The sequence below is a fragment of the Equus caballus genome, chromosome 3 (assembly GCF_041296265.1).
Source record: "Equus caballus isolate H_3958 breed thoroughbred chromosome 3, TB-T2T, whole genome shotgun sequence".
Lineage (NCBI taxonomy): Eukaryota > Metazoa > Chordata > Mammalia > Perissodactyla > Equidae > Equus > Equus caballus.
The window spans coordinates 65,831,019-65,849,469 of record NC_091686.1 but is presented as its reverse complement, the minus strand read 5'-3'; the positions used below and the strand labels follow the sequence as shown (position 1 = coordinate 65,849,469).

Genomic DNA, 18,451 nt, shown 5'->3' with positions numbered 1-18,451 from the left:
CGCCTGGCGTTCCGTGGACTTATTTCGTTTAATGCTCACAGTAGTCCCATGCAGTAGATATTACTATCCCAGGTTTAAGATGAAGAGATGATGGCTCAGAGCAATTTGCCGACCACCACCACAAGTAAGTGGTGAAGCCTGGATTGTAATTCCATTTTGATTCTACGGCTCTAGATCTTAACTACTAAATACTGCCTCAGAAATGCAGACACAGGTGACAAAATGCATTCTTACAAACCACATATGCTTCCTGGAAAGATTCATGACATGTGGGGTTAAATCTGGCAAATGTGATGGGGAACCAACCAAGTTTTATAGATAGATAGCTAGTTATGATGGAATAAATGAAAAGCAATAAAACTAATAAGGAAAGTTAATACACTGAGGTATATGAGGAAGCCATTTTGGTTTAAAACTGAATCAGCCTGAACTTTTTCCAGAATGGCCCGATACAGCCCGTGAAGCCCGCATTGCACGTCTGCTTTAAACAGTGAAGAGTCTCTCAGAGCAAGGAGTGCTGCCTTTAAAGACAGGGACAAATGCCTCCCTCCCATATCAGGATTTCTCTCAAGATCAGCATCCCTTCCCCAAAGCCATGGTCAGAGTGACCTGCTGTGTGCACCGCAAAACATCCTGTGACTGCAGGAAAGACAAAGCAAGCATTCCTGTCATGTGTGATGTACGCTCCCTGTTCTGAAAGGGTATATAGCCATTTCTCCTCCGTGCTTTCTTCCCTGGTGGAGAGAGTGCCTCCGGACCATGGTCCTCCAGCTGACTCACACAGTAAACTCACCCCGTTTTTAATCTATAGATTGATTATTGGTTACTTGTGTCGATGGTTAGATAGACTACAGATAGAAAGAATAGATAGATAGAGACATATGATATTACATATAGTTTTACATCCTGTTTTTTCATACAACATTAAATCATAAGCATTTTCTCATATCCAAAAATTCCCATTGCAAAGTTTAAGCAGAGATTATACTTAGGAATCCTAATCAAGCAGTGCTCTTTGGAGGGAGAGCGGGAGGAAGGGCTAGACTCAGCACACTGTTCTAACTGTCCGACTGAGAGCTCGTGGCTGGCCCTGGGTGGGAGCAGCAGGAAAGAAGGGAGGGGAGGCAACAGAGTCCCGGCGAGGGAACTGCTTGGTGCCCTGGGGAAGAGCAGACTCTGGCCTTAAGAGCTGTGTGGGTCCTGGCAAGTTATTTAACTTCTCTGTGCCTGGGTTCCCTCATCTGTAAAATGGGGATAATAGAGGGTTATTGGGAAGAATAAATGAGTTAATAGATGCAAAGTACTTAGAACAATACCTGATCCACCGAAAGCACTCTATACATGTTTGGTTAAATAAAATAAGTGAATTCCAAGACCGAGGCAGCCTATGAAAATGCTGATCTCACCTCATCCTGAAGGGCAGGGGTGAGCAGAGTTAGGAAGTGGGCTGCACCCCTCCCAATATCGACCCTACTAGAAAGTCAACGTAGCAAAATGTTTCTACCCTCTGCCTCTGTAGAAGGAAGCAAAACTTACCTAAACTCATCTAATTTTCTGACATAAACGTTGATTTGGAACCTCTTGGCAGCTCTTAGGATAACGCCAGTCAACTGTAAATTAGAGAAACGGAAAGACAACATTAGGATTTATTAAAACCACAAACACAACTTTTTTCAATAGAGCATCATTTACGTGTGGTTCTGATAAACAGGGTGGCCACCACCACATCTGATAGAGTGGGACAAGGACAAAGCGACCTCAGGACAGAACAAGAACTGTGCCCTGTGTTGTGTTAGGTGCCTGGTAGAGGAATGTTTCTCAAGCTTTACTATGCATGTGGGTTCTTGGGGACCTTGTTAAAATGCAGGTCCTGATTCAGTGCATCGCAGGTGGGGCCTGAGACTGAGCATTTCTAACAAGCTCCCAGGTGATGCTGCCACTTTGAATAGCAGAGCCCTCGAGAACCCCAGCAGGAGGGGGATCCAGCAGATACCTTGTCAGCTCTGGATATCTCTCAGATGTCCAGAGAGCTAAGAGGATGGTGGTCACAGCTAGAGAATGGTGCCCAAGTATGGTCGGGGCCCACCCAACAGGGCAGGGAGGGTCAGGTGCACTGGTGGCCATGGTCCCCGTGACAGCTCCACCTCTGCGCTAAGGTTATGGGGCTGCGCCTAGCCCTTGGGGACAAGCACCTCCTAACAGTTTGGCTGATGAAAAGGAACTGACTGATGGCTAAGAGAGAAAAGGGAAAAAAAACCACTCCAGATCTTATTCACAAAAAGATACGACCACCAGTTTCTTAGACACAAATGCAATGAGTGGAGCTAACAGCCAAGTCCCCATGCATTGCTGTGCTAAAGGACTGTTTTCACTTTTCTTGTCTTGTGCCATGTGTTCAAAAGCCCATGAACGAAGATATCTGACCTTTAGTTCAGTTCCTACAGTAAGGGCTCTCACACTGTGAAATGCCATTCACATCCTTTTTAACACGGTTTTACTTTTTCTCCTCTGTGAATACAGGATTAAAGTACATGCATATCTGATACCTTTTACCTTAACATAAGAAACTCTCAAAAGTTCCTGTAGAAAGAGGTTTGCCAAAAGTGACTGAAGCTAATATACATATTTAAATTTCAACTACAATACGCCTGGCAAAGCAGAGGAACGTCTTCAACCTTGCTGATCTGTGCCCCGATGGGACAAATGCATGTGTTCAGGTCCAATCTTCTTCTGGCGACAGAAGGTGGACCAGGTCACGCGGGTCCAGTCTCAGTTGTTTCTAATGATGGAACTTTCACTGTCGCTTGCTTGTTAAAGCAGGTTTGCTGATATTTCTGCATATCAGATCCACAGAATCCAGCCTTCTAACCACAGGGCTCTGAGGCCACACACCACATTGCACCGAGCTGAGCTTCCTCCACGCGAATGTAGATGAAAGGAATTTTCATTTTCTTACGAGTGCTCAGGACTAAACTGGGGAACACCGTATAGACAGACAGAATAAAACACACGCTCTTTCACCAGGAGGACGCGTGTACTCACAGGATTAATGTCCACAAATGTCTCATGGTAGTCCTTGTTTGGATGCATGCCGTCTATGGCAGAAACAAACTTCTCATCTGCTTGGTAGAAGTGTGGGAAAGACATAACAATAGGTGCACCTGCGTGTGAAGGAAAACAGAGATGAGGGTGTGGCTCTTAAGAGTCCAAGATGAAGACAAAGCTCCTGACCACAAACCTGCTTCCCAAGGTGGGGCGGAAAGTTAGACATAAACAAACCTGGGTGGGGAAGAGGGGCAGACCGCAATTCCATGCCACACTGCCTAGTCTGGGACTTACACTGCATTTCCTGACATCTCATTCACCCCCACATCATTTTATCCAACAATATACACTGAAGTCCTGGCTAAATTATTCTTCAACAAACATTTGCTGAATCTGTAAGATGTAAATGCTTTATGCACATTATTTTAATTAACGTCCCCAGCAGCCCTATGAAGTTAGAACCATTATCTTCATTTTCCATTTGAGGAAAGTGAGGTTCAGAGAAGTTAGAAAATGTACCCAGGGACATGCAGCTACGAGGTGACGGAGGCAGAAGTCTGACTGAATGAGCCAATCCCATCTCAAAGCACCTGTTTCAACCACATTCTCTACCAGTAAATGGTCTTCCCCCCGCCTTTCCCCCCCGTTTTGTTTTAGCTAAGAGAGGCTTTGTTCTCCTGCATATGATGTTGCAGAAGTTTTTAGGACTCTGCCTGGTCATGCCATCTGCCCAGCCTCTGGCTAGATTAAGGTCTGCCCACAAGAAGACTCTGGTGTTTTCTTTTTTCTTTCCTATTCATTTTAAGAAACACAGGGAACCAAGTTATTAAAGGAAACCTATTCTAGATTTTGCTATTTAAGAGGAGAGAGGAACTCAATAATTGCTGCCAGGTAAAAATATTTTTGGAGAAACTAACTTACTGGCAAATAATTTAACTCTGCTTACATATCCACCAGCTCATGGCTCAAGATACACATCATTTGTCACATACACGAGTTTTGCTCTTTATTGCTAAACAGTTTCACAAAGATATGACTTCCTTCTTTGTGACCTACAGTAACCTTTAAAATGTGTTCTTAAAGATCTGTTGAGAACTTAATAAGGGCCAGACAGTGTCCTGAGTATTTGACATACATTATCTCTAACCTTGACACAACCTTCCAAGCAAGCAATCATCACTCCCATTTTACAGATGAGAAAACAGACGTCTGGAACCTTCCTTCGTCAAGTTGGCCAATTTGCTAACAAATAGAACAGGACTCAAACCCTACCTGCCTCACCCAAGAATACTCCCTCATCTCATTACCCAAAATGTGCTCCTGCGGAATTCAAAACAGCTGAGGATAATCCTGGTGAGTTTAACGCTTCTGTCCACACTCGGGAATACATAAGAAGCAAGAGGAAAAGGTTTGTAGCAAGAGGTTGGACTGCTGCAAAGTGGAATCTTCCTGTTGATTCTGACATCAACTTCTTGAGGAAGCAGAACGTTCATAAAACAACAAGGAAGATATGTCCCCCTTTGTGCCTTGGCCAGAGGTCTCAGAGCTTTCAAACTCCCGGCACGGTTTCAGGACCATTCACCCGGTCAGACAGCAGGCGAGGTCAGAAGCAGCAACCTGTTCCCATTCACGTGGGTCTCATCTCCAGGTAATGGCTGCCATGTTCCCTGGCACAGGGGTGCCCAAACTGTAGGCACCATCTTCATGAGAATCACCTGGAGCTCAAGTTAAAAATACAGATTTTGGGGCCTAGTATGTGGGCTCTGGGACAGATATTTTTAATGATTCTCCAGATAATTCTGATGCAAGACCAGGTTTGGGAGCCACTGCCCCATGAGACAAGGATGGGCACGTATACCACTGACCTTCAGCCTTATCCCGAAAGGAGATTTTCAAGTTAATCAGACAAGGGAGCAAAAGTCAGCATGTTACTTTATTCAGGAGAAAAGGACAACTTTATTGAGGAGAAAGCAGTTACCCAGTTTCTCAAGAGAAACTTGAAAGAGGAATGGTAGCCTGAGAGGAATCACGGACAAATAAGGGAAGACCCTCACTGCCAGCAGGGATTTGCTCAGAGAAAAGGACCCGATAAAAATCATGTTCCCTCCCTGAGCCCTGGTTTCCACAATTATGAAAAGAGCCCACTGGATGTCTATCTAGCAAGGCTACTATGAATAATCATGCAACATATGATGGTTAAAACTAGTCCTTAGGATGAAGAAAATGCTTCTGTCAGTTGTACCACTGATAATTCTGCCTCATTCCCAGAAAGGAGCAGAGTGTCTCAGACATTAAGAAACACCGGGGTGCCAGCCCTGTGGCCAAGTGGTCAGGTTCGCGTGTTCCCCTTCAGCAGCGTGGGGTTTGCTGGTTTGGATCCTGGGCATGGACATATAACCTGCTCATCAAGCCAAGCTCTGCCAGCATCCTGCATAGAAGAACTAGAATGACTTACAACTAGGATATACAACTCTCTACTGGGACTTTGGGGAGGGAAAAAAAAAAAGAGGAAGACTGGCAACAGATGTTAGCTCTAGGCAAGCCTTCCTCACCAAAAAAAAAAAAAAAAAGGAAAGAAAGAGAAACACCAGGAAATTTGTAGTCAGGGTTTAAAACTAACTCTGCTTTGAAATCATTGAGAATCTTTACCAAGATCTGTACTTGTTAGTGAGTTCTCCACTTCTCTTTTAGCATTGTTTTGAACATGAAATGAGTTAATGCTTTATATGTACTAACTACACATAAATATAGAAACCATTTAGAACAACGACTAGCTGAACAGTGACTAGTGCAAATGCTCAGTAAAGATGAGCTTTTATGACTGTTAAGACATATACACTATTGCCCAGAGAAAACACAACATGGTCTTCTAGCAAGAAAAAGCATTACAGAAAAGCCAAGCATTTTTTTACCATTCTATAGCTGTCCTACGAAACACTGTTCTTGACAGGTCAGAATCGTTCTTTCTACTGGGCTGATGACAGTCTTTGGGGAAGAACACCAATCCCACCTTCTGGACACTCATCATCAGGTCCCCTGTCTGAGTTCTTACCATTCTTGCAGATGCTGACATTCAAAACTCCTGAGCCCAAGCAGTTTCCTTCAGGTATGCAGAAGCCGGCATTGTCGGAGGTATTGGCTAATATTTCTGCGGGCACCTTATACCGAAGGGCAGGCAGTCCCCGGACACTCTCAAAGTCACTGAAAGTTATATACACTGACCTGTTAGGAGGTAAGATTATAAAGTCAATGTGGGCTCCAGTCAGTGTCATCTGCCCCAAATCAGTAAGCTAGCATCCGTTCTCAGGTACAACGTGGCTGAAAGCTTACGGGGTCAGTGGAAAATGAAGATGCAAAAGAAAGCTTGAAAGGAGCTCAACCCACTCAATGTGTCATAAAGTAGAAGATGAACTGGATTGAAAGATGCCTAAGATGTAGCAACTATGATAATATCCAAACAAGGCCAAGATAAAAAAAATAATGTATGGTAGAAAATTAAGAAGATGACCTTTCGAATGGAGACGCATGTTGAGAGAAATAAAAGAGCCATGTAGACCAGCATGGACACATGGCAGCGTGGATGAAGCAGAAGCAAAGAAAAGGCAGCAGAGAGGCGGCAGAGGAGCAGGAGCAGACCAGGCAGCGAAGGGTTTGGCCTGGAGGATTCCCAGGGCCTGGAAAAGCACCACATTAGACAGATACTTGATCAGGAGGCATCCTTTGATACCCATTTCCCCCAAATAAAAATAGTTTCTATATTTCTCCCCAGTCATTTATTTCAATGGAGTTCAAACAATTCTGCCTTCAGTTGTTACAGAGTTTCAAACAGGAGACCCATATCACACTAACCATCCTCCTATTCCCACAGCCCCTGAGCAACTAACTGACAAAGCCCTTTCCCCTGAAGGCCGAGGGGAAGGGCTCCAGGTGCCTCACTTTTTCACCTTGGGACCAGATGAATCCATCTCTCGCAGGGTTGTGAATAACACGGATGTTGCCATCCACTGCACATCCCACCTCTACAACGTTTTTTTAATGAAATATTTTAAGCAAACAAAAATAGAGAAAATATTATAATAAATACCTTTTATAACAAATACCATTCAGATAAATGGAAAATATATTATGGATACAACGGAAGCTCTCTGTGCAGCACTCCCGATTCTAGTCCTTCTCTGAGTCCTTAGAGGTAACCACTCTCCTGAATTTGGGGTTTATCCTTCCCATTCAGGTCTTTACACTTTTACATACATGCCTACTCATAAACAATATGTGGCACTGTTTGCTATTTCTAAGTGTTATATAAACAGTATGCTATATTCTCTTTCTGTAATTTGCTTTCTCATTCACTGTTATATTTTTAGGATGTATTACATGAATGTACATAACTCTGTTTCTTGCATTTTAAATCCCTTATGATATTCCATCATATGAATATACCACTATTTATTTATATTCTCCTTTTTATAAGCACTTGTATTGCTTCCAATTTTTCACTACTACAAGCAATGTTGCAATGAACATTGCTGTATATGTCTCCTTGCATTTATATACAGACTTCTTCAGGCCTGGAACCTACTAGAAGAAAACTGAAGAATGATGGAGTTTGCATGTCTTTGGTTTACTAAACATTGCCACTGGCTCTTCAAAGTGGTTGTACCAGATAAGAGTGTGTTTCCTCTGTGCCAAATCTTTTTTAAAGACCTCCTACTGTCCTCCTAGGTTCCCGTGTTCCATTCATTGCACTCAATTGTGCTTTCTCTCCCTTCAGTCCTTCCACAAACATTTGTTAAAGACACCGGCCAGCCTGAAGGTGACTGGGCTATTCTGTAGGAGAGATGGAAAGGGTCTAGATGGTGGTACAGATGGCGGAGTGGAGAGGTGGGGATGAACGTAAGAACTATTTCTGAGCAGGAACTGACAGCACTTGGTGACTGATTACGCGCAAAAGAGAGGTGAAATTTACAGCACCACTGACGCTTCTGGCAGGGCTGACTGGGTAGGTGGTGCGATTATGTAAGCTATGAGACCCCAGGAGGATGGCCGTGTTTGAGAATATTGAATCAACAGTGTCCACTGAGACTAGGTCACTCAGACTTTGAGGAGAAGTTTCACAGAAAGCCTTGCAGGACTGAGTGGGAGAGGAAATGGAGGCTGCGTGAGGAAGCCACTCATCCAAGCAGTTTGAGGATGAAGGGCGGGAGGTGGAGCAGACGATGCGAGAGGGGAACCAGGGTGGAGAGGAGGCTGCTTTCTTCCCACCGAGGAGACTCAATCACATTCATGTGTAGAGAAGGAGCAGGCAGGAGAGAGGGAGGGATTACAGGGCAAGGGAGGGCAAATACGATCGAGGGGAAGGTTACAGGTGAGCAAACAGCTACAAACTCGGAAAGAGGGGCAGCAGTATGATTTACTTATCTTCTAGGTAGCGATTACCTGTTGACTGGAAAAAGACTAGGTCAAATTTCCTGCTTGACAGAGTGTATCATAAGAACTGACAGCAACACTTAATATTATTTCCTGTGTGACAGACCCTGGGCTAAGTATTTTACTAACAGTAACTCATCTGTCCTCATAACAACTCCCAAGGTAGGCAACTATTTCTACCCTCATTTTACAAATGAGGAAACTGAGGCACAGAGTGGCCTCCCTTTCCCAAGGTCACAGCTGTAAGTGGTAGGGCCAATATTCAAACCAATGCAGTCAGGCTCTGCTGTGAACCACGACACCACATAGCCTCTCTACATGCCATCAGCACTTATCACTGATGAAGCATAAATAGCTACACCTGGTAAGTGTAGCTACATGTGGTCTTCACACTTTGGGTGGTCTTGCAGTCAAGGAACTTGTTAAGTTCTTACCTGCAAAAATCAGATGGGAAGACATAAAGGACTTCGTCTCTGGTTATTAACGGATGAAAAGAATCTCCGTCCGTTCCATTAATCATATTGCATCTGTCTGTTGTCCACCAGTCAAGTGACCTGTAATTGATAAGCACAAGCAAGAGTCAAGACAATCAAATTTGATTTTAGATTTTTTCAAATGCTCAGGACTTTTCAAGACTTAACTGGGAGCTGGCTAACTATTCATATGCAGACACAGCGTGATATTGGTTAGGGTTGAATCAAGATGGGGAAAAGGAGACCCCTGGTCCCTGAATTTTGATGGAAATGATAGCCAAAAATCCCTCCTTCCTTCCTCCAAAGAAGAGTAGCCTACGTAGAGGTTTAGAAATATCCATTTCCGAAAGCAGTGATCCAACTGAGCACGAACAACAGCCCTGTCCAGAGCCAGCCCACTGAGAGATGAGCTCTGGCCAGATATGCCCACCTCTTCAATATTCATGGCAGGGAATTAACTCTGTCTCCTCGCAGAACAGTTCTCTGTTCCAGAATTAATGGAGGACTCTCCTGGGCCACAAGAAAGCTTAAGATTGAATCAACTTCATACTCGCTAAAAGCACAGTTGAGATAGTAGGGTTTTTAAAGTTAATTTTTTTTAATAATGGCACAAAATGCAAAAGAAAGGAAAGGAGAGGCAATAAATAGTGATTCCCCCAACTTCTGCTCAAGGTGGCCCTCTAAGTTCATGAATCGAGGGCCTCTTCCAAGCACAAACAGAACAGGGGCTGACAAAACCCAAAAGAGAAATTCAGAAGGTCTACACTATACTCAAACACGAACATCTCCCTAGACAGTAAAAAGATGATAAATGCAAAGTGGGGAGTTGGGCTAAAGCTACTGGCCCACAGGGCTGCAGATCTGGAAGCAAGGAGACGAACTGGAAGTTTAGCTCCTGAGGTTAATAAAGATTCAAGGAGGTCCACCAAGGGCTTGAAATCAGGGTCTTCGGGGCAGGGATTCCCTGCTCATTAAGAGAGGCCAGGGGCCGGCCCCATGGCCGAGTGGTTAAGTTCATGCACTCTGCTTCGGCGGCCCAGGGCTTTGCCAGTTTGAATCCTGGGTGCGGACATGGCATCGCTCATCAAGCCATTCTGAGGCGGCATCCCACATGCCACAACTAGAAGGACTCACAACTAAAATACACAACTCTGTACCGGGGGGCTTTGGGGAGAAAAAGGAAAAAATAAAATCTTTAAAAAAAAAAAAAAGAGAGGCCAAAGAAAGCAGCTTCCACCTGCCGTGTGGAGTTAAACAGGTACAAAGCCGAGTCCTGGGGGGCAGGGAGCCCCAGACAGGCCTCATGACCAGAACCTGAGTCCAGCTATGCTGACTGTGGCTGGGTCTGTGATGGCCCTGCAGAGCTGTGGGTAAGAGGCCCACCCGTGTGCACTGGGTGTACAGGGGGCTCCAGGGTGGGTTACGTGGAGGCAACTGCAAAACTACTACATAGGGAGAGGGAAGAGGATAGACGGACAGACACACATTGATACGGACTGACATCCCAACGAAAATAATTCTGCAAATCAACATTTTTTTTTTAAAAAAAATAAAAGCTATGCTAAGAGACAGGCAACAAAATCAACAAGGAGAAGATGAATTCACTTTAGAAGAAATTCAAATACTTGAACAATTTGGCTAATACTTTAAATAAATATATTGTTTAGTATCCTCAAACAGACAAACGAAAGAATAACATCCTTAGAAAATGAATGGTAAATTATTAAAAAGGCAAAAATGAAACAACAGTAGAGAGATCCAAAAAAGGAAAAATAGAATCTTAGAAATAAAGACAGTTTCTGAAAAAAAAACCTCTATATAAAACTCTAGACAGTACATAACTAGAGAGAGATGGTTAATTGGAAGATAGTTCTAAGTAATTTGTTCAAAAAAATGAAAAATTAAAAGATTAAGATACAGAGAATAGATTGGGAGGCTCCGATAAAGGTTTAATAGATTTTGGGGGGGAGGGTGAGACTAGAGTAAATAACAGAGAAGCAGTAAGTTAAGAGAGAACTGCTGAAAGTTTTCCAAACTTTAAGAAAGATATGAGGCCTTGGATTGAAAGCATGCCCCAAGGGCCAAACAGGATAAATAAAAATAAATTCAAATCTGATATGTTGTAGTAAAACTGTAAAAGGCCAAGGAAAAGAATAGATATTAAAAGCCAATGGAGGGGGGCCAGCCTGGCGGCACAGAGGTTAAGTTCCCATGCTCCGCTTCGATGGCCCGGGCTTCACGGGTTCGGATCCCGGGTGCAGACACGGCACTGCTTGTCAAGCCATGCTGTGGTAGGCGTCCCACATATAAAGTAGAGGAAGATGGGCATGGATGTTAGCTCAGGGCCAGTCTTCCTCAGCAAAAAGAGGAGGATTGGCGGCAGACGTTAGCTCAGGGCTAATCTTCCTCAAAAAAGAAAAGTGTCCAGACATCACAAAACGTCCCCTGGGGGTGCAAAACTGCCTCTGGTTGAGAACCAATGTACAAATGGGAAAAAAAATTAATAAAATATGTTGGTACATTTAATTATTGACTATAAAAATAATGAAATTTTTACTCATATTTGGCTTCCTAAGACAGCAAAACAAGTTGTAGAGAAGAATAACATGGAAGATGCGTGTGCGTTAAGAAATGAGTAAACTTACCGTCCTGTTTGGAAGGAAAAGACAGACAACAAATAGCTTTAGACTTTGTTAGGAAAATATTGTTAAACATGAATCATAAAAATCTAAGGATAGAATAGACATAAACAAAAAAAAGTCCAAATATATTAAATAATATATCATTATACCGTAAATATGCCAGTAATTATAACATGTATATAAAAGGATTAAACTCTCCTATTAAAAGACTGGAAAGAAAATAGATTGTGTTTAAAACAAAATCCAGCTATATCCTGTTTACAAGTAAATTTCCCTCCCGGCCCAGCATCCCAGTCATCCAGCTGCCCCTCCACAGGCAACACTGTTGCCAGTTCCTTGGGAGTTCCTTGCAAGCATGTTTAGTACAGAGACATGTGTACTTTTTAAAATTTAAATAAGCCTCTTATTTAAAAATAGTTTGAGATTTACAGAAAAGTTGCAAAGATAGCACAGAGTTCCCCTATATTTCACACCAGTTTTTTGCCTGTATTCCTGGGAAGCTTAGAAGTAAATTTAATATTCAAGAATAGAACTCTGACCTCAGTCCCTGAAGAAGTAGCTTCCTTTTCTCTCAAAGGTTTCTAATTTCTCTGACAAAAAATTATCTTATTTTATATATAGCTTTATTGCAAGCTGCCTCAGCTCCTTTTTGGAAGTAGTTTTTTTATAAGTTATAAATATTATAATAAATTTTTGAAATGCTATAATACTGAACTCAAATGTATTTCATCTTCAAAGAAAAATACACAAACAAGCCACAATCACTAAATCAAATTAAAAAATGAACTTCTTCCCTTCCCCCAAAAGATGTGTGCATAGAGGTTTGAAAGTATTTATGCTGCAGCTACATGGCATTCAATGACTAAGCAGAAGAGTGACACTTTCACTGGCCGGTAATTCACACCGAGCCATGATAAATCTACAAATCATTAATATTTCATTTGTAAAGTACATAATGCCAACGCTGATTTATAAAATAATAATTATAAAGTTATTTTACATATTTATAGATTTCTCATCCAAAAACTTTTCAGTGCTAGAATTTTTTTGAAATAATGCATAAGTGGATGCTCACTTTAAATGAAAATTGAAAAACTAATTACACTGATAAATCATCAGACTTACGTTTTTCCATTCCATTCCACAATCTTTGAAAAGTTAAGGTAATTGTCTTCTCCAGTTAGAAAGACATAGTCTCCATCATTAGTACCATTTTTCTGAAAATAAGCAAATAGGATCATTTAAAGTAACTGTGATGGTTAATTTTACGTGTCAACTTGGCTAGGCTATGGTGCCCAGCTGTTTGGTCAAACACTAGTCCAGATGTTGCTGTATTCTGGAGATGTGGTTAACATTTACAGTCAGTTGACTTTAAGTACAAGAGATTACCATCGATAATGTGGGTGAGCTCAGCCAATCAGCTGAAGGCTTTACAAACAAAATGTGAGGTTCCTGGAGAAAAAGGAAGTCTCGAGACTGCAACATAGAAATCTGTCTGAGTTTCCAGCCTGCCAGCCTGTCCTATGGATTCCAGACTTGCCACTTGCCGGTCCCCACAACTGCATAACATAGACATGATCTCCCATTGTTTCTGTCTCTCTGGAGAACCCTGACACAGTAACTAGCAAATTTAATCTTCATGAGACTGTTCTAGTGGGGCCTAATTGCTATGTGAGGCTGAAACAGAACTAAGGAATAGAGTGATTGTTTTGCTAAATATCACATTAACTGTATTATTACTTTATGGTTTTAAAAAGTATGAGTCTAATTAAATAATGGACAAAGGATTTAAAGAGATATTTCTCCAAAGAAAAAACATTCAATGGCCAATAAGTACATAAAAAGATGCTTAACATCATTAGTTATTCGGGAAACGCAAATCAAAAACCACGAGGTACTACTTCACGCCCACTAAGATGGGAATAAATAAAAAAGGAAATAACAAGTGTTGGTGAGGACATAGAGAAATTTGAGCCTTCATACACTGCTGGTGGCAATGTAAAATGTTGCAGCTACTGTGGAAGACAGCAGTTTGGCAACTCTTCAAAAACTTAAACATAAAATTATCAAATGACCCAAAAATTCCACTTCTATGTGTATATATCCAAAAGAATTCCACTTCAAGTTCTACATCCAATGTTCACACAAAAACTTGTACACAAATGTTCACAGCATAGCAACATTATTCAAAACAGCCAAAAAGTAAAAACAACCCAAATCAACTGACGAACAGATAAACCAAGTGTGGTATCCATACAACAGAATATTACTTGGCCATAAAAAGGAATGAAGTGCTGATACATGCTACAACATGGACGAACCTTGTAAACATTATGCTAAATAAAAGAAGCCAGACACAAAGGTCATATGTTGTATGATTCCATTTATATGAATATCCATAATATATGACCGTCCAACTTGTATATGCAGGTCCCACTGCCAGAGATGGTTCCACCTCAGAGGGGTGCCTCTTAGCCCCTATTTGTGTCATGGGCATGTGTGTTGAGTTATTTTATTTTATTTTTCGCCTAACAAAGCCAAACTCCATTCCCAAATGCCCTTCCTCTCTGGCTCTGAGGAAGCTCCTACACAGAGAGTGTCCGGCTCCTCTCCTCTCAGGACCAGGCCAGTCTGGCCTCTGTTGCCCAGGACCAGTGGTCCCACCACCCCACAGGGGCAGGAGAGAGGCTGGGCAGGGAGGGGTTTGCTTATGTTTTGTTTCAAACAAAAAACACAACCTTACTTTTCTTTACAAAACCAAAAAAGATTCCAACCTTTGAACTATAAAAAAAAAAAATTCTATGGGTTCATAGGCAAATCCGTAGAGACAGAAAGTAGATCAGTGGGTGCTGGGGCCATCCCACTGGTGGGAGAGGGGAACAGAAGTGACTGCTAACGGGTCTGTGAGTTTTTTGGGGGATGATGAAAATGTTCTAGAATTAGACAGTGGTGGTGGTTGCACAACCTTGTGAATATACTAAAACCCACTAAATTGTAGACTTTAGGATGATGAATTTTGTGGGAAATGAATTATATCTCAATAATAGAAAATAAGAAAGCCTAAGTCTGGGGCCAGGACCCAGTTATGCATGAACAGCCGCACTAGAAGAGAGCAGTGTGAATACAGCCCCATTTTCAGTTTAGCGTTCTTCAGCTGTGTATTCTCTCCAAGTTACACTTCTTAAGGGCACATACAGCCACTCCATACATTTTTACAAATTCTTTATCTGGGGATGGAATTTTGATTTCTGGGAAATCGCATGAGTACTAGCTCCTCCATAATAATAAAGTAATAGGAGCTAACAATTATTGAGTATTTATAATATGCCTGGCACTGATGTGAAATTTTTGCATGAATTATCTCATGAAATCCTCACAACCATCACATAAGATAGTGTGGTAGACAGAATAACGGCCCCCCCAAAGACGTCCACGTCCTAACCCTATATGTTAAATGTATATACTATATATTATCATAGTTATATATATTACACATATTATATATGTACATTACATATATACATATATTATATACACAATTTTTACTCATATATACAATTGTGTATATATACACAATAGATGTATATATCTGAATATACATATATTCATATATACTTTTTTACTTAAGTGTGTAAAATATTTCCCATGTTATCTAAATTTCTTTATAGATACAATTTAATAGCTTCATAATATTATATGGAAATAATTTATTTAACCATTCTCTTATTATTCAATATTTAGATCTGAAGTTTTCTGCTACTATAAATAACGTTATATGAATATCTTTATGCCTAAAAACCTTTTTGGTACTTTTTTCTAAACAAACCAATAAAAGTAAAATTACTAGATAAAAGAACATGAACATTTTTAAGCCTTTCGAGACACAACCAAGTTATTCAAGGTCACCCAGCTGGAAAGTGGTGGAAATAGCAGAATAAATCAGTTTACATTCCTCAAGTCACTTTTGTTAAACTTTGCTAAACTTCTGTTAAACAAAAAAATGGTTTATCCTTTTTTGCATTTCTGTATTCACTGAGCCTAAACTTTTTTTCTCATGTCATTTAGCTGTTCACCTTAAAAAACTTTCATACTCTTTGTGAATTCTCTTTTCACGTTTTTTGCCCACTTGGGTTCTTCTTTTTGTCACTTACCATTATTTCACCAACTATGTCAATATATCAACATGGTCCACCTACTTAATGGTCATGTTGTGCCCACATATGAAATCTTACGTGACTTTAAGACATGAGAAAGGACTCCTCTCTAAAAGCAGCAATGTGAACATTACAACAATTTAGGAGCAAATTCAAATACCCCATATAAAAAACGCTGAACCAGCAATTCAAAAAATGCATATATATTGTTTGTTGAAGTTCTCCACTTAAGTCAGATGTGGGCTAAATGTTTCAGAGTATCTCAAAAAGGGTTCTGTCCAGCTGTTATCTGCCTGTCAGGCACTGAATGTGAATGCTTTCCCATCTCTGACTAGAACTTTTATTATTTGAAGACAAGCAGGAATAAACAGGTTTTGTGTTATGGCGGTAAGGATGTGGGTTGAATTCAAGGAACATATTACTGCAGGAGGCTGAGAAATGTTCTTTCCTACGGATGCCTGAGAACAAGCCTACACCCTCCATAGCACTAGCTTAATCCAAGCATAATCCATCCTCCCAGGGGGACTAGCTGGACTGGCTGATCTCTCAAAGATACTTCCCAACAAGTATAATTTAATACATCCAAGAACCCACACTCGGTAGGAAGCACTTGAATTCTCTTATGCCAGGGAGAAGAGAGGTGCCCTAAAATCAATGAGTATAGATACGGTGATAGGCCTTGCCATTTGCAAATAAGAGCATCTGATATTTAGTCAGGTCCCTTTTCTCAGGAGTTCTGTGCCCATACTCTCTACATTCACCTCATCCTATTCATTCTCACACCCTGACGTGTCCATTAATTGTTTGGTTGTTCATCACTGAAGTCTTTGCAGGAACAGAGTTCAACAGCGGTAACTAAGGTTTTCTTTCTGCATCACACTGTGTAGAGGAGCAGATGGACAGGCGTACAGGCCCAGTGCATCAGAGGGGCAGGCCAGCGGAATGCGACTAGGATTAAGAGACTTGAGGCCGGGCTCCGGGGGTGCAGACAGTGGGTGCGCAGCGAAGCCAGTGAAGGTGTGCACAGCCTAGCAAAGTCTCGGAATGAATGACGGCTCAAGCGTGAACTTCTGTGCTCCTGGCTAAAGAGCTGGTATTTGGCCAGAATAGATGAAAAACAACAAAAAAACACTGCCTTTTTTTAAACCAACAACACTACAGACAGTTTATCTGGCTCCAAAATGGAAACATACTAGTCTTTCACATTAATTCAGGATCATTTTCTGAGCCAGTCATGGAGGGGAAAAGGAATCACGGTTCTTAAACCGTGTATCGCAATTCATAGTTTGCACAGCACTTTCATGGACTTCTCACTGAGCCTTTCAAAACGGCCTTTGAAGTGTGGGTACTTTTAGTCTCTAGTCACAAGTGATGAAACTGAGGTTCAGAAAAGTCCCACAGTTATAACATGAAAAAGTCAGAACGCAAATCTAGGTCCTCCGAGACTAAGTCCCATGCTCTCGTCCCAGAGGTGGGAAATCCTCTCAAGGTACTAAGCTAACTGAGCAATGGTCCAGGGCTTTTCACCCTGAGGCCTTGTGGAGATCCAGGGGTGCTTGCAAAAAAGAAGCAAAGGTTACGGACAGAGAAAGAGAAAACAGTAATAAAACAACACATCCTTGCCATGGGGAAGCAGAAATGCAAAGTTCCTAATCAGTCTATAAATGTGGGTTAACTTTTTAAAAAATATAAGGATATTAGTTTTAAGTCCAATGAAGTCATGATGTAAAAACAAAAAAGCAAATTATACCATGAAAATTATTTGAAAAATACTGAGGTATGGGGAACAGGATCTACTTGGTGGATGGACAGAAGCCACTGGGACCAAAAAGGGCTTCAGGAAACCTTTGTATCTCTCTGTAGGAGTTCTCCTGAAATTATTTCTAGAAGGGAGGTTCAATCTCAGCTTAACAAGAAATCAGCACTTCCTCTGGTCCTGTGGAAGCTGGGTGCCTATGAGATGGGACCTTCTAGGGATCATCTATTGGGTCTGCTCACCCAGAGTAAAGGATTTACGGTTACCAGGACCCTACTCCTGGGATCTTGCATAGATAATGTTAAAAACTTGTGTACTATTTTTTTTTTCTTTGAGGAAGATTAGCCTTGAGTTAACATCTGCTGCCAATCCTCCTCTTTTTGCTGAGAAAGACTGGCCCTGAGCTAACATCCATGCCCATCTTCCTCTACTTTATACATGGGACGCCTGCCACAGCATGGCTTGCCAAGCAGTGCCACGTCCTCACCCAGGATCCGAAACGGTGAACCCCAGGCTGCCAAGAAGCGGAACACGCGCATTTAACCGCTGTGCCATGGGGCCGGCTCAACTTGTGTACTATTTTGTTTGAACAATTTCTAAGTTTTGTATATCCCTGAATGCACAGGGGCAGTGTTAGCCCCTTTTGCCATAGAGGAACTGAAATGCTAAGGGATTACATGAGGGTGAGACTGAGTAGTTAGAGCCGGACAGCAGCTACAGACTTAAAGATGGGGAAACTCATCGCAATTCCAGCACCCACCCTCATCTAACACTTTCTTCTTGAGTTTAAGTTTGTCATTTACCAACCTCCCAACTATCCATTTTACTCAAGTTTTTTGGGGGGTGTGGGGGTCAATGTGGATTTTTTAATTGATTTTCATTTTAATTCATTTGAAATCATTCCGCAGCAATAACATATGCTTTGAATAATAATTACTTGAATGCTGATATTTT

At 41.6% G+C, this 18,451-nt stretch overlaps 1 protein-coding gene across 2 annotated transcripts in view; it reads right to left on the bottom strand.

Annotated features, from left to right (window-relative positions):
* SCARB2 (scavenger receptor class B member 2) overlaps nt 1-18,451 on the bottom strand; it is a 68,540-nt gene that overhangs the window by 8,649 nt on the left and 41,440 nt on the right. For both annotated transcript variants that reach the window (XM_023637938.2, XM_023637936.2), the window contains exons 5-9: nt 12,713-12,804; nt 8,907-9,026; nt 6,098-6,267; nt 3,043-3,161; nt 1,537-1,610 (exon numbers count right to left, since the gene is read on the bottom strand). In XM_023637938.2, the coding sequence (XP_023493706.1) occupies nt 1,537-1,610; nt 3,043-3,161; nt 6,098-6,267; nt 8,907-9,026; nt 12,713-12,804 (575 nt within the window). The remainder of the gene's footprint in view (nt 1-1,536; nt 1,611-3,042; nt 3,162-6,097; nt 6,268-8,906; nt 9,027-12,712; nt 12,805-18,451) is intronic.